General features: G+C 43.8%; 1 protein-coding gene across 1 annotated transcript; it reads right to left on the reverse strand.

Annotated features, from left to right (window-relative positions):
• Positions 1-3,974: 3,974 nt before the first annotated feature.
• Positions 3,975-10,865, reverse strand: LOC137325152 (small ribosomal subunit protein RACK1-like). The gene is made up of 8 exons (XM_067989931.1): positions 10,676-10,865; positions 9,794-9,965; positions 7,804-7,951; positions 7,370-7,465; positions 6,517-6,627; positions 5,663-5,803; positions 4,609-4,719; positions 3,975-4,158 (listed from the first exon to the last, which is right to left on the reverse strand). Exons 1-8 carry the CDS (start codon positions 10,782-10,784, stop codon positions 4,093-4,095), a joined length of 954 nt encoding a protein of 317 aa, XP_067846032.1. The 5' UTR covers positions 10,785-10,865; the 3' UTR covers positions 3,975-4,092.
• Positions 10,866-16,856: the final 5,991 nt, after the last annotated feature.

Genomic DNA, 16,856 nt, shown 5'->3' on the forward strand with positions numbered 1-16,856 from the left:
TGATGCTCCAAGCAAGACTCCACCCTATCTACGTCAACCTTATCCCACCTCGGGACCTGACTTTAACCTTAGATTGCCTCCTAGTGTCTCACTATTCCCTGTTTATGACATATCTAGCCCAATCTTGCGATGTAACCACGCCTAAGTAACTTGAGTTTCCCTGTATCTATTCGCATGCACATTTTGGCTGCCACTCCAGACCCGAGCCCATCCCTTCCAATTCCCCTTTTCTCTTCACCTCTCCGAGGCCCCTCCTGTCGTCATGCCTCCTTTCATTTTCCCCTCTCGAGAACTCTGCCCCCACAAATCCCCACTCCAACACTTCAGCACACCTCGACCTTTCTACTCTCCTGCCACCATCCCAGGCTTCACTCCCTCTCAGATGACCCGCCAAAGGGTCCATCGAGGCACTCGTCGCTGCCTCCTTACGAGCGGCAACCCCAACTGCCACATCCTAACCCCTCACGACTTTCCTGCCCAGCATGCCCGTTGGGGGCTAATTTTGTCAATCTCCTTCCCGTCCCACTCACCCCTCCCAGCGCTGACCCTGTGGACTCTGCTAGCCGATCAGCTATTACCGCTCCTCTCCACATCTCCCTCCAGAATGTCCGTTCACTTGTGAACAAGGCCCTTGCCATCCATGAGCTTATTGTGGATGATTGCATCAACATCATTGCCTTGATGGAAACCTGGCTGACGAGTGATGACACCTCCCCCTTAATGAAGTCTCCCCGCCTGGCTATATCTTCCACCACTTGCCCTGCCCAGACCGCCGTGGTGGTGATGTGGCCCTTATCACACCTTTGTCTGTCCCCTACTACTCTGACACCTTCTTCTTTGAGCATCTCACCTTGATCCACCCCTCTCACTGTTTCTTTAAAATCCTCATTCCCTACCGCCCACCCAAGTACCACGCTAAGTTTGTCACCGAAATATCTTCACTGCTTTCCTCCCTCAGCCTCTGCACCGAGCAACTTCTCATCCTGTGATTTCAACCTTCATCTCAACTCATCATGCCCTCTGACCTCTGAGTTCACTGACCTATAATCTCTCCCTCCAAAAAACTCCCCTACCATATTCAGGGCCGCCCCTCGAACTCACCATCTCACGTGGCCTCTCTACTCTCATCGTGTCAATTGCGGATAAGGCCGTATCTGATCATTTCCTTCTATCCCTCTCCACCCACATCCCCCTCCCAGTCCCACTTCCATCTGTGTTTGCCCCTGGGAAAAACTCTCCAAGTCACTTACAATGGCACTTCCAAATTCCCAAATGTCTGCCCTTCAGCCCTTCATGCACATTTCTGCAACTACCAATCTGCTCAATCACACCGTCACCTCCGATGCTCCTGTCCCCGTTAAAACCATTATTTTCTTTCCCCCTGGTACGGCCCTTACCTCTGCTCCCTTAAGACCAAGGAACTCAGACTTGAATTTTAATGGCGGACAACTGGTTTAGCCATTCATCGCCAGATCTGGCTAGACCACATAAAGCTCTATACAATCCTGCTCTCCTCTGCCAAAACTGCTCACTAATCCAGGATCATCCTGGAATGCAAAGGTAACCTGCGGCTTCTCTTCACTACAAACTGTCTTCTTAAACCCCTCTCCATTGCCTCCTCCAACAAATGCGAGGAGTTCATGGACTACTTTGTCACTAAGATTTAGACTATCCATTCAGCTGTTATGCCGCTTCCCTCCATTCCCCTAGCCAAACTTCCCCCTGCCCTAGCCCTGAATCGCCCCTCAAGCCCTCTCCGAGTTCATCTTGATCATGAGATCTATCTCCTACTCCCTCAATCCTATTTCCAGCAAACTGCTGACCACCCAAATTCCCTTCCTGGCCTCCATGTTAGCTGATATTAACGGTTCCCTCTCCGCTACTGTCCCCCTCCCCTTTAAATCTACCGTCATCACCCCCCTCCTCAAAAAAAACCACCCTTGACCCTTGTCCTTGCAAACAACCACCATCTCCAACCTCGCTTTCCTCTCCAAAGTCCTTGAACACGTTGTTGCCTCCCAAATCCGTACCGATCTTTCCTGCATTTTGAATCCCTGGTTTCCGCCCCTGCTACAGTACTGAAATGGCTCTTACCAAAGTCACGAATGACATCCCATGTGACTGTGACCATGGTAAACTATCCCTCCTCATCCTTCTCAACCTGTCTGCAGCCTTTGACACAGCTGATCACACCATCCTCCTCCGTCATCCAGCTGGGTGGGACCGGTTCTTATCATCTATCCAGTCGTAGCCAGAGAAACACTTGCAATGGCTTTTCTTCCCGCTCCCACACTGTTACCTCTGGAGTTCTGAATTATCCATCCTTCACCCCCTTCTATTTCTCATCTAAATGCTACCTCTTGGCAACATCATCCAAAAACACGTTAGGTTCCATATGTACGCTGATGACACCCAGCTCTACCTCGCCACCTGCATTGTCTGATTTGTCACACTGCTTGTCCGACATCCAGTACTCTCCTCCACCTAAATATTGGGAAGACCAAAGCCATTGTCTTAATCCTCACTGCAAACTCCGTTCCCTAGCCACCGACTCCATTCTCCCCCACCCCAGCCACTATTTGAGGCTGAACCAAACTGTTTGCAACCATGGCATTTGACCCTGAGATGAGCTTCTGGCCACATAGCTACTCCATCACCAAGGCTGCCTAATTCCACTTCCGTAACACACGTCTCCATCCCCGCCTCAGCTCAATTGCGATCCACACCTTTGTTATCTTTAGACTGGACTATTCTAATGCTCTACTGGCCAGCATCTCAGCTTCCATCCTCAATATACTTCTTATCCAAAACTTTGCTGCATGTATCCTAACTCGCAGCAAGTCTTATTCACCATCACCTTGATTTTAAAATTCTTTTGAAATCTCTCCATGACCTCACACCTTCCTACCTGAACTCAGTAATATCAGCAGTGTGTTCTCTGAACTCTAGTGTTAGCACTATGCCCTGTCTGAACTCTGAATGCCTGACAATAACTAGATCAAATTACACATTCCAGACAAAGGGTTGGGTATCATCCCCCGAGAATGTGTTACTGTCACAGTGGTGGTAGCAAATACAACCATGAACTTTTGTGCTCAGGCTGCTTCCTAGGTAGAGGCGAAATTAATGGGTGTTATATCCCTTTGTCAGATGCACTGGTTTGAATCCATCTTGGTTTTAATTCAACCTCAAACACACAAACTCAGGCTGCAGGTGGATGTGTTGAAGTAGTTAAGGTACTTCAGGTAAATTAGTGATTTCATAGAAATATATAGCACAGACCATTTTACCCCTCACTCCTCACCTTAGGCCTCTCTGTAATAATGGGTGTTGGAGGATGCACACTTAGTAAGCTGCTCTCAGTAGCAGTTTCGGGTGCTACAATTGGGCTTGCCTGTGATTCCCAATTTTACTCAATTAGCTTGTCATGACATACTCATGACCATTTGACTGAGGTACCATAGGCCCACTCAGCACATGTGGAACTGTACTCATCAGTTAAGATCTTCAGAAGAGGATTAAAAAAAATTCTTCCATCGGTATTGGGATATATTTAACTGAGGAAGATCTGGAGAATTAGCTGTGTGAGGAAACTGCTGTTATTTATACAGTACAATTGGGTTTGGTCTCTCCATACACCAGCCAACACTTATTGAAATGCAACAGCATTCATATCTGGCTAGTTCCTGCTGATCAGAATATTCGAACTTCACTTAACTGAGGATATTATCTGCATAGGAGAGTTGCAGTCGCCCACCTTAACTTTGAAAGCCTGGAAAGCCATTTGCGTTTTTTTTGTACAGCTGTAAAATTACAACTGATATTTGACCATAGGAATATATCAAGTCATGGGTCCAGTAGTGACCCAAGAATGGGAACTTGGGGTGGGATCCTCAGTTAGAGCAGTGAGCAGAACAGAGACCATAGAAACACACCAAAAAGAGTAAAAAAAAGTCCACAAGCAACTACAAAAGTTGTACCATTTTGTCTGACCAATTTATTTGCTTTTCATTTTTGGTTTATGAAAATAGCATGTTGCAAGACATCAGCAGTTAATTTATTCCATTCCTCTCCAACAGAAAGGAAACATTTTCATTTGGTCCCAATAGTTACTTGCCAGACACGGATTAAGTTATCAGTGTAACCTGCGAACAGGGTCTGTGGAGGGAAAAAAAAAAGTTAGCCATCAGCAAGGAGTTCAGAGAAACACACCAAAATACGAATGCTTGCCAATACACATTCATTTGAGACTTTGTATTTCACAAACCTGTAAATCTTTAAATTTGTGATTTTATTACACATCTTTGCTAATCTGGCTTCTAGATGTAGATTCCTATTTGGTTCTGCTTTTTTTTTAAAAAGGTGCTACACCAAAATTACTAGATAAAACAGGTTTTGTCAAAGTTGCAATGGTACACCACCAACTCCACAGCACTTCTGGACTGTACCCTCATTTCAATAGGTTTATAATCCTGCCCCTTACAGGGTCAGCTGGGTAGTTAGTGACAAAGTATAATCAATGGGACAGTCATGAACATCTAGACTATAATCGCTCAGTTGAGCACTACCCAATAAAAAGTGAATAAAAATAGAACAGAACTCAACTACCTGACCGTCAGCAGACCAGGCTAGTGCTGTGCACTGCGGTGGCTCAGCCTTGCTGTTGGTGCTGATAACTTCTTGACGTAGTTCATCAACTATGATCTTGCCCTCCAAATCCTTTTAGGGAAGAAAGAATGAGTTTCAACAGCCATGCATATTAAGCTTTGTTTTCATTCCCGCACATTTCACAAATTCAGACTTCAATGTACAAATCAAAAGGCTGAAAACACAAGGAAATCCAGAAGGACTATACAATAAACCAAAATATGTAATAAAAAATGCAAAGCTGTGAGGTTAACTACACCTGACTTTTGTTCACAAAGCCCAGCCAGGCTTCAAAATGTGCACAACAAAATTAGTCAGTGGATACTGATGCTAGAGGATACTATTATACCATAAAGGCTAGACAGTGTGGAATGGAAATGTACTCTTAATGCAGTAAAACAAAATGTCTACCAGCAACACTGGGACCATGTAGCCCCAAACTCAGGCCCTCAAAGCCCAAGCTTCGAGATCAAAATCTGTTAGCAACAGGGAAATAAACATTTGGCTCAGATGCTCCAAGGCACACACCCATACACCCCAAAAGAAAAATACATCGCATTACACTCTTCCGCCAGTGTCTCCAACTTATCCCTTATCCCCCAAACAGGAACTCAAAGCTGCAAATCCACTGCCCCGTTTTCTTTCTCCTGGAATCTTCGGTAATACAAACATTTCCAGGTGCAGTTATGGGCATCGAGCAATAAGACTGCCACAATAACTTCAAGAAAATGGTAGTTATCGTCTTTTCACCCAAGCCACCTTGGTATAGAACAGTGGAAAATGTTATAAAGTGTATCCCCCCAATCCGTTTCGGAAATGTTAAGTTAGCTCAGGAACAGCCTCTGAAGTTTCTGCAGATATGATCTCAGAAAAGCATGAGAGATTCATCACAGCCAACAGTTCTGCATAAGGACATTTTTAAAAAAAGTGGTCAATCTTCAGCAATTTGCATCACTGCACACCTACCCAAAATTAAAAATCAAAATGCAAATTTTATATGACAGCAGTGACCTACCCAGATCCTGATGCTGGGACCAGTAGCAGCACAAAGCCAGTATCTGTTGGGGCTGAAGCACAATGCATTGATGACGGCCCCACCATCCAGGGTGTACAAGTGTTTCCCTTCATTCAGATCCCACAGAAGAGCTTGACCGTCCTACAAAATTATTTGTGGACAAACCATTAAAATACATTAACAGCAGTCAAAAAAGCTAGAATTCCTTTCAAATGAAGTGCTTACTCTTCAAAAATTTAAAGATCTTCAGATAAAAGTCTTAATTCAATACAAATGAAGACCTAGTAGTTAAGTCTACTTCATTTCACTACTTAAACAGCAATATTCTCACCAGCAATTTTATTCACAAATAACCCAGAAATTCAATTTTCAGCCAGCATTAACTGATGAAAATTCAAATTAGAGAGCAGGCTCTTCCAGTCCTCCAGGGAGAATCGGAGTTGAATTTGGGTTTGCAAGAGAAAGAAAATCGGCAACGGCTTTGCAACTGATTCAAAAGCTTAAGAGACAACCTTGCGTAAGAGGATATCAGAAGTCATTCTGATTAACAGCATTCCTCAGGAGTAGATGCAGCCAGAAGGGAAGCTATGTAAAATCTGCATATTGCATCATGAACTGCAAAATCACACAGCAGTACAATTTTCCATCAGCATAATACACTAAATAAGCCCCGACAACACTGCTGTCAAGTAAGTCTTTTATAAATGCCACAATTTCCTAACAGGTCAATTCTGCAATATCCATTGTATTTCAGAATTCTTTTGTTTTCATGTTAAACTTAGCTAGCATGCATACAAAACCAAATCATAACCTAAAACAAGAATCATTAAAGGCAGTGCAGTAAAAGTGCATACCTTTCCTCCTGAGGCACACAGAGATCCATCAGGGGAGACTGCCACAGAATTCAGGTACCCAGTGTGACCAATGTGGTTGGTCTTCAATTTGCAGTTTGTAAGGTTCCAAACCTAGTGATCAGGATGGAAAAAACATCACAAAATCAGCATAATGCTTGCTGAAGGAATAAAATGTACTAGTTAAATCACTGATTGAATACAAAAACCTGACACAAGTCAGAATCCAAATACTAGCTTTTTGCCCTAACATTTCAAAACCATTACTGGAGGTTCGTCACAGTTCTAAAAGCCAAGACTAAAGCTATTTATTCTACTTGATTACATGTCCTCAGCTTTACAACATAATAATCACAGCAAATCATGATGTGAACAGCAGTGAAAAAGTTCTAATCATCGGACATGTATATTCATCTTAATCCTTTATATATCTCTTTTGCAACACTATCGCTGATGCCAAAACTAGAAATTTAAAAGATTAGCTGGGTTAAGTATCTTATTAGTTTTTGACAGAAAGAGGAGCTACAATAGAAAAAAGATAGTAGAGCAAAGCACTCACCTTTAAGAAGGGCTGGAACACACACCTTTAAACTAAAATCCCATTTGCTTCCATATTTTCAAGTCTGTATACACAGGGCAAGTGTGTGGAAACGAGGACGATGCAGCTTAAAGCGTGTCCAGACCATTCTTAAAGGCAAACATCTGAGATATTATCTCAAGGCGTAGCTGTGAAAAGAAAATAAAGTAAACAACAATTAATCCAGAATTTGCATTTTCTTCCTTTTAATTAATCCACATTGCTTGATGAGACACACATGGATTATCTAACCAGTAAACTACAGCAGTGTTCTCTTACCTTTACTAGCTTGTCCCAGCCACAGGAAACAATGATTGGATTACTGTTGTTTGGAGAGAAGCGGACACAAGATGTCCATTCAGTGTGTCCATCTTCCTAATTAGGAGAGAAATAATAGTTTAGAAAATTTAGTTTGTGTTAATATACAATAAAGGATATTGTTCTATTAACCAACACAGGAAACCCTCATATTTGCAGGACAGGTAGTCTTCTCCTTATAAAAAGGATAACTCAAATTATGTGACCAAATTTTAATCACCGGGTAACCTGAATTGCGTACGAAAACCAGCGTATCAATCATCTAGATATACATTTAAGTATCTACTATAGAGCCTATGTACTAGAAACATTTTTTTAAAATTTCCACTGAAAACAAGGTTGTTAAATAAACTGCTCCAGTTAAGAGACACGATAAGAAAGAGGTTGATATGTACCTGTATGGTGTATTTACACACTCCCAGAGTGTTCCACAGCTTGATCGTTTTGTCACGAGAGCCAGACACAATCTGACGGTTGTCTGCAGAGAAGGCAACGCTCAGAACATCTTTAGTGTGGCCAACAAATTGGCGGGTACATTCTCCACTGTTTAAAGAAAACCAAAAAAAAATTAAATGTAGCTTGATGAGGTTGCTTTGAAGTCGCCAGTTCACTTTACTATAAATCATAGGAAAATGAGTAGGCCATTCAGCCCCTTGTGCCTGCTCCGCCATTTGATAAGATCATGGCTGATCTCTGATCTAACTCCATATACATGCCTTTGGCCCATATCCCTTAATACCTTTGGTTGCCAAAAAGCTATCTATCTCAGATTTAAATTTAGCAATTGAGCTAGTATCAATTGCCGTTTGCGGAAGAGAGTTCCAAACTTCTACCACCCTTTGTGTGTAGAAATGTTTTCTAATCTCTCTCCTGAAAGGTCTGGCTCTAATTTTTAGCCTGCCCCCTACTCCTAGACTCCCCAACCAGCGGAAACCTTCGAAACTCCAGAGAATACAACCCCAATATGTGTAATCTCTCCTCGTAACTTAACCCTTGAAATCCGGGTATCATTCTAGTAAACCTAAGCTGCACTCCCTCCAAAACCAATATGACTTCCGAAGGTACGGTGCCCCAGAACTGCTCACAGTACTCGAGGTGCGGTCTAACCAGGGTTTTGTATAGCTGCAGCATAACTTCTGCCCCCTTGTGCTCTAGATATAAAGGCCAGCATTCCATTAGCCTTATTGATTATTTTCTGCACCTGATCATGACACTTCAATGATGTATGTACCTGAACCCCTAAGTCCCTTTGGACATCCACTGTTTTTAACTTTTTACCATTTAGAAAGTACCCTGTTCTATCCTTTTTTGATCCAAAGTGGATGACCTCACATTTGTCTACATTGAATTCCATTTGCCGCAGTTTTGCCCATTCACGTAGTCTATCAATATCGCTTTGTAATTTTATGTTTTCATCTACACTGCTTACAATACCACCAATCTTTGTGTCATCGGCAAACTTAGATATGAGACTTTCTATGCCTTCATCTAAGTCGTTAACAAATGTGAATAATTGAGGGCCCAAGACAGATCCCTGCGGGACTCCACTAGTCACATCCTGCCAATGTGAGTACCTACCCATTATCCCTACTCTGTCGCCTTTTGCTCAGCCAACTTCCTAACCAAGTCCGTACTTTTACCTCGATTCCATGGGCTTCTATCTTAGCTAACAGTCTCTTATGTGGGACATGCACATGCAGCAAATTGGCAACGTCTAAACATGTCACTTGTATTTCTTTAAAATCTTATTCCAATTGGCTCGGCTGTTTAAGACGAATAGCCCAGCCACAAAATCAGGACTCCCCAAAATAGGAATAATGGTGGTCTTTGGGGGAAGAAAGTGAAGTATTTCCTGGCTCTGAGCACTAGTGACCATATCCCGCTGAGCATGCATGGATGCCAGATGAAAATATTAAGCTCAGCCCCCGCCGCATCCCACCCAAGCAAACCACCTCTTGCATGAACTGACTATGAGCACACATGAAGAAGGGCCATTTACATCACCATATAATAAATGAAACATATGGCAGCTTTGTATTGCGCCCACAGATCAAACTGCACAAGCCCGCTCCCCCAATTCAATGGCTGATTCCTTTCTGATGGAGGTGGTCCTGGGTGGCAACATGCAACTCCACTCAAAAGATTTTCTTTGCAAGCAAAACCTGTAAAATCTCCTACACCAGAAGATGTTATACAACACATCCATGTGTTTTTTAAAAAATGGGTCTGAGTACCTGTACACTAAATTAGTTTCTCGATACATCTCATACATTAGATTCGTTTTCAAGACATCCTAAATAGGAATTACTGCTAAAAGTTCACCAACTGACCTCTACACTACTATAGGGCCATCTTTTTAAAAAAACAGTAACCGTCCAAACTTACGTTGTCAGGTCCCACAGCCTCAAAGTGCCATCCCACGATCCAGACAGAGCAAACTGTCCATCAGAAGAGATGACCACATCACTGACAAAATGGGAGTGACCGTACATCGCATGCTGGGGTACACCATAATTTGTTTCATCCCTGGTCAACTTCCACATGATAAGCGTTTTATCTGTTTTTTTAAAAAAGAAATCAAACGGACATTTAGACACTTTCAAGCTACTACTAAATATTACCCAGCACAATAGGCAAGAATTTCACTCGTAACTTGCGCCGAGCCCGGTTTGGCTCAAGGTTGCAGGGTGACAAAGCGCCAGTCTGCATGTGCAGAGCTTCTTGTCAAGGCCGGGCTGTAAAAACGGGCGACAAACACCGCGCAAATCTGCTAACTGCAAGTTAACGACAAGGGGAGTTCGGAAATTACACCGACCACGATCGTTATAAACCCCGAATTTAAAACCATTACACCGACAACCAGTCCCCTCGCGCCTATCTGTGGGGGGGGGGGGGTGTTTAGAACTGGATCGGTCCACGTGGCACCCGGGTTAAGTCCGACACGCGGTGGGGATCCGCACCAGGACAGGCCGCTCCCGCCTTAAACCGTCCCCTCAAAGCGGCTCCTTCATCACGCAGCTCACCGAGTGACTTGCGGGTACAGCCCGGGCCCATCCGCGCGGCGATGAGACGGGGCCCCGGGCCCTCAGCTCCAGGCCCGCTCGACCGACACCGTGTCGGCCGCCCGGCTGTCTCTGCCCGCCCGCCCGCCACCGCCGCCGCGAGTACCCGAGTCCGGGGCGGTGCGACGCGGCCTTTACCACGAGGCCGCGGCCTCCTCACCCTCCCTCATCCCCACCCCCCCTTCTCTCACTCTCTCTCCGGTACCTCGGGACGCCGACAGGATGATGTCTGGGAACCGCGGTGTGGTGGCGATCTGGGTGACCCAGCCGCTGTGGCCCTTGAGCGTGCCCCGGAGGGTCATCTGCTCGCTCATGGTGGCGGATGGACTCGGATCCTCTCAGCCGCCCGCTCGCGCACCGCCACCGCCAACAGCCACCATCCGAAGAGGAAGTCGCCAGCCCGCGCCGCGCGGATATGACGCACCCCAGGCAGGGGCGGGGCTCCACGCGAGTGATTGACAGCTTTGCCCAGCCCTCTTCCCACTTCATCTCTCTCTCCCCTCCAACTTCACAATGAAGTGAAGTGAGGAAAAAGTGTGTATATTAAGGCAAATTAAAAAATGAAATTATGAATAGTGGAAGTCAAATAAAAGCATATATTGCTAGTGACATAGAGCAGGTCAGTCAACTTGCGGTGAAAAATAAAAGTTAACAGACTGCAAATTTCCAATATTTACTTTTTAGCATGTGGGTAAGGCGAACACCAGGCATGAAAAACCACGCAGGACTCCAAACCCAAGGCTGTTGAACAAGAAAGAGACCAAGGAAGTGTAATGGTTGAGTCGCTACAGGATTATGATTATTGACCTCCAATACAGCTTTGTGGCACTAGAGTACTGAGAAGTAGTATTAAGGCAAACTACTGTAGTATGAAACAAAGAGTACTATCATGTCCTTGTACAAGACTTAGATTAGTCCTCAGCTAGAATGCTGTGTTCAGTTGTGATCTCCTCACATGATAGCTGATATAGGGACCCTAGAAAAGATTCAGAGGAGGGTCACTAGAACAATTAAAAGTTTGAAGGCCTTAGTTCTCTAAGCCTATTGTGATTACTTTTCTAGAGAAAAAGACATAGTTTAGTGTTACCGGAGATTTGAATAATGAAGGCATGAGACTGATGAGACAGGGGATAGACTATGAATCAGATCGGTCAGGGAGAACTAGGGAACATGTGTATATGATACATAAACACAGGGTAATTGACCTGTACAACAAGTTGCCAGCTTGTGCAGAGTTGCTGCAAATGTTCAAGGGAGCTGGACAAGTTCCTGGGCGAGGCTGATAGTACTGGTAGGTGAGAAGGTGGATGGTGTGCTTCACGATCACTGTGGTCTCCTGGAACACGTTTTGATCTCTTTCAGGGGTTAGAGAGAAATTTCCTGGAATTTTTTTCCCTAAATTGGTCTGGAGTTTTTATTCTTTTTTTTGCCTTTCAGGGGAGAATACACGGCTGCTAGTAGGTGGAGAATTGGGAATCATGATGCTTAATTGCAACATGACTTTATAGGACAGGCTCAATAGACCATCTTTTTTTTCCCATCATTTTTGTAAGTTCGTAACCCTGTCCCTCCTCCCAGCACTAACCTGAGCGTGATCAGCTAACTCAACTCGATGGATAAAACCTGGGACCTTCCCGGTCTACATGGCTCAGTACCACACCACAGAGTGCATTTTTCCATATACGAAAATACAGAAAAGACCAGCTAGTTCATCAAGCCTACCCCACATTCCTGATACCTGGAGCATAATGACCAGACACTTGCGACCCCCACCCCCGCGGCAGCCATATAATCTCTTGGGAGAGACAAGAAAACGGGGGGAAAAAATCCAGGGCCAATAAGGGGGGGGGGAAATCTGAAAAATTCATCTCTGACCCCCCTCAGGCAATCAAACCTAGTACAGGAGATTATTTATTTATTTTATATATATATATTCGAGTTACATAGGGCATGGTTTTAGCTTGGAGCCAGGAACCCAGTGCATGCGTAGATATTCGTGTGGGGAACCTGGAAGTCAAGTGAGTACGTCGCAATCTGCGATCGGATCTCAATTAACGTAAGATTTTACCTTTACGGGGAAAGAGCGGGGGAATGGGACTAACTGGATTGCTCTTACAAAGAGCTGGCACAGGCTCAATGGGCCGAATGGCCTCCTTCTGTGCTGTAACGATTCTATTCTATTTGTACTTCCGGATTTCCCAAACGCCAGGCAGCCAGATTGACAGGCTGGCTGCCTGCCTGTTGGAAGGGAAAGGAGCCGCGAATCGGAGGGTGGGAGGAGGGGGGGGGAAAAGAGATTGCAGGCCGTGGAAGAAATTGGAGGGGCAGGTGGGAGGATGTGGATAACATCGGGTGGGCCTTGGAGAAGATCGGGGGGGGGTTGTCCCCCATCGCGGTGGGTGGGGGGGGGGGGGGGGGTGGTGTCCAATCACGTCAGGTGAGCTTGTTGGCCTGGATGAAGCACTCCTGCTCCTCCTGGTCCAGAAGTGCAATAAAGGTGCTCACCTCATGGATCTAGCCCTTCCCACTGCTTTCACCTGATGTGAATCAGAAGCGATGGGAAACCCGAACAGGAAAGGTAAAATTCTTTTGACAAATACACAAAAAATTAAGTGCCTCAACTATCACAATGAGGTACATTGCCCCTTTAAATATCGGCCCACTGGCTTTAAGTGGGGACGGGACTTCCAGGTTTCTGTTGCGAGCATGCATCCAAATGCATCTGGGTTACACCCGGAAGTGGGCGCTTCCAAGTCGGCTCCAAAAACAAACTATTTTTACTGCCCACCTGCCCCCAACCCACCCGTTCCTGGGGGTTAAAATTACCCCTAGAGTCTACGGCACAGAAACAGGCCATTCGACCCAACTGGTCTATGCTGGTGTTTATCCTCCACATGAGCCACTTGCCACCCCTCTTCACCTAACCCGATCAGCATACCCTTCTATTCCTTTCTCCCTGATGTACGTATCTAGCTTCCCCTTAAATGCATCTATGCTATTCGCCTCAACTACTCCTTGTGGTAGCACGACCACATTCCTACCACTCTTTGGGTAAAGAAGTTTCTCCTGAATTTCCTATTGGATTTATTAGTGACTATCTCATATTTATAACCCCTGGTTTTGGACTCCCCCACAAAAGTAAACATTTTCTCTGCATCTACCCCATCAAGCCCTTTCCTTATCTTAAAGGCCTCTATCAGGTCACCCCTCAGCCTTCTCTTTTCTAGAGAAAAGAGTCCCAGCCTGTTCAGCCTTTCCTAATAAGTATATCCTCTCAGTTCTGGTATCATCCTTGTGAATCGTTTTTGCACCTTCTCCAGTGCCTCCATATCCTTTTTATAATATGGAGACCAGAACTGTTCACAGAACTCCAAGTGTGGACTAAGCAAGGTTCTATACAAGTTTAACTTAACTTCTCTGCTTTTCAATTCTATCCCTCAAGAAATAAATCCTAGTGCTTGATTTGCCTTTTTTATGGCCTTATTAATCTATGTTGCTACTTTTAGTGATTTATGTATCTGTACCCCTAGATCCCTTTGCTTCTCTATTCCATTTAGACTCTTATTATCCAAGCAGTAAGTGGTTTCCTTATTCTTCCTACCAAAATGCACCACCTCACACCTTTCTATAATCAAATTCATTTGCCAATTACATGCCCATTCTGCAAGTTTATTAATGTCTTCATATTTTGTTGCATTCTTCCTCAGTATCAACTATACCCCCGAATTTGATGTCGTGCGTAAATTTTGAAATTGTACTTCTGATTCCAGAGTCCAAATTGTTAATGTAAATTGTGAACAGTGGTCCCAGCACTGATCCTTGTGGATCACCACTTCCCACCTTTTGCCAATCCAAGTTACTACCTTTAACCCCTACTCTCTTTTCTGCTTTGTAGTCAGTTGCTATCCATTCTGCTACTTGTCCCGACTCCACATGCTCTGACCTTAGTCATGTGTCCACTATGCAATATCTTATCGAAGGCATTTTGAAAATCCAAATATATTACATATACTACATTACCCTTCTCTACTCTATTATTTCTTCAAAGAATTGAAGAAGGTTCATCAAGCATGACTTTCCCTTTTGAAATCCATGCTGACTATTATATTTTTGGTTTCTAGATGTTTCTCTATTACATCTTTGAGTAAAAATTCCATTATCTTTCCTACCTCCGACATTAAGCTAACTGGTCTATGGTTCCCTGGACTTGTTCTATCTCTCTTTTTAAATATAGGAATAACATTGACCATGCATACATTAACTGTTAATCCACTTACCTTTTATATGATACGATCTCTGCCCCAGCCAAGAACCAGTCCAGCTCCCTCTTGAAGGCGTGCAGAGTCAGCATACACCCCCACAAGCCGGTAATGCATTCCAGAGGCTCACTACTCTGTGCAAAGATGAACTGCCTATTCCCCACTTAATTAGTTTAAAAGCATGTCCCCTCGTCCTCCCCAATCTGTCAAACTGAAATAATCTATCGATACTTAATCCAGCCCTTTCAAAATTTTATACACTTCTATCAGGTCACCTCTAAATCTTTGCTGCTCTAAAGTAAATAGACCAGCACTTTAAGCCTATTGGAGTAACTAAGCTTCTTTAAGCTAGGAATCATTCTTGTAGCTCTCCTCCGAACCTTTTCCAAGGCCACTATATCACCTGCCATGTATGAGGACTGAAACTGACCAGAGTACTCCAGATGCAGTCTTACCAACAACCTGTATAATGACAGAACCATTCTGTACAAATTCTACTAATAAAACCCAATACCTTGTTTGCTTTGGTCAGGGCTTCTCTGCATTGATCATGATCCTTCAGTGACCTGTGCACAACACCTATATCCTTTTCTCTCTCAACTGCTTTCAATATCATTTCCTGTAAATAAGTAGATTCTGTATTGGTCCTACCTCCATGCTTCAAACTGCATTTGTCTATGTTAAATGCCATTTGCAATTGTTTAGCCCATTCCCCTAGCACATCTAAATCTTTTTGCAGAAGATTGTACTCCTCTATAGTTTCAACCCTTGCACAGATTTCAGAGTCATCTGCAAACTTACTGACCACTTCCTTAACACCACTGTCCAGGTCATTAATAAAAAGTGAACAGCAGTGGGATTAACACCGATCCCTGAGGGACATCACTAGTAACCTGCCTCCAGGCTGATCCACAGTGACTATAACTTTTTGCCTGCAGGATTAGAGCCAACTTTTAATCCAGCATATCAAATTCTCACTGACACTACAAGATTCTATCTTGTGAAGTAACCTAGTGTTAGGTACCTTATCAAAAGCTTTCTGACAATCCAGGTAGACAATGTCAATCGATTACCTCATCCAATAATCAAGTAACTTCCTCAAAAAACTCAATCCAGTTTATAAGACAAGTTCTTCTCTTCCAGGAGACGTGTTAATTCCTTTAAAGTGATTAAGGATACTTAAGTAATTAATATTTGTGTACATACATCAACTATAACAAGTTCCTTAAATACAGAAACTCCTAATGTCAGAATTAGTTGTGAAGTTATAAGAATTACAATATCTTATTGAAACATACAAGATTCTGAGGGGACTCGATAGGGTAGATGCTGAGAGGATGTTACCCCTCATGGGGGAATCTAAAACTAGGGGGCATAGTCTCAGAATAAGGGGTCGCCCGTTTAAGACGGAAATGAGGAGGAATTTCTTCTCCCAGAGGGTTATGAATCTTTGGAATTCTTTACCCCAAAAAGCTGTGGAGGCTGAGTCATTGAATACATTCAAGGCTGAGTTAGACAAATTTTTGATTAGCAAGGGAATCAAAGGATATGGGGAAAAGGCGGGAAAGTGGAGTGAGCCATGATCTCATTGAATGGCGGAGCAGGTTCGAGGGGCCGAATGGCCTATTCCTCTCTCTTATGGACTATATTTCAGGAAGCAACATTAGGAAACCATCCAGCCAGTTGAACAAATTTATTCCAATAGGCTTGAGTAAGTAGGATTAACCACAAGTGAAACTTTGAGGAAAGGCTTTTTCTGAGGACTAAAGGAATTAAGTAAAAACCCCTGGATATATTGGTCCAAAATTACAATCTACATTATCCAAATCGGCCTGGTTGTATCCCCAAGAGAGAATGCCATGCTCCAAGGCTGGAACCATTGCACAGCACCAAATATCAAAACGGCCTTTGATTTCCTCTAAGTTTCTCCTGACTTCACAGACAATCTGAGCATGTTTAGTATTGAAATTGCTGCTCATTAAGTCAGTTATTATAATAAAATTGGTGGCACTTTAAACAAATGTAGTACTATACCAGATGGCACAAAAATAGTAGTTATAGATTTTTTTAAAAATACATTGCAACTCAAGAACTGAAATCATTAGATTTTCAGTGTGCTGCACATTT

This window comes from Heptranchias perlo, chromosome 1 (assembly GCF_035084215.1).
Source record: "Heptranchias perlo isolate sHepPer1 chromosome 1, sHepPer1.hap1, whole genome shotgun sequence".
NCBI lineage: Eukaryota > Metazoa > Chordata > Chondrichthyes > Hexanchiformes > Hexanchidae > Heptranchias > Heptranchias perlo.

Coding starts and splice junctions, on each gene's coding strand:
- LOC137325152 (XM_067989931.1), bottom strand. CDS start 10,784: ATGAGCGAGCAGATGACCCTCCGGGGCACGCTCAAGGGCCACAGCGGC. Junction 7,466..7,803: donor TGTGTAAATACACCATACAG/GTACATATCAAC, acceptor TCTCCTAATTAG/GAAGATGGACACACTGAATG. Junction 6,628..7,369: donor GCTGGGACAAGCTAGTAAAG/GTAAGAGAACAC, acceptor CCTGATCACTAG/GTTTGGAACCTTACAAACTG.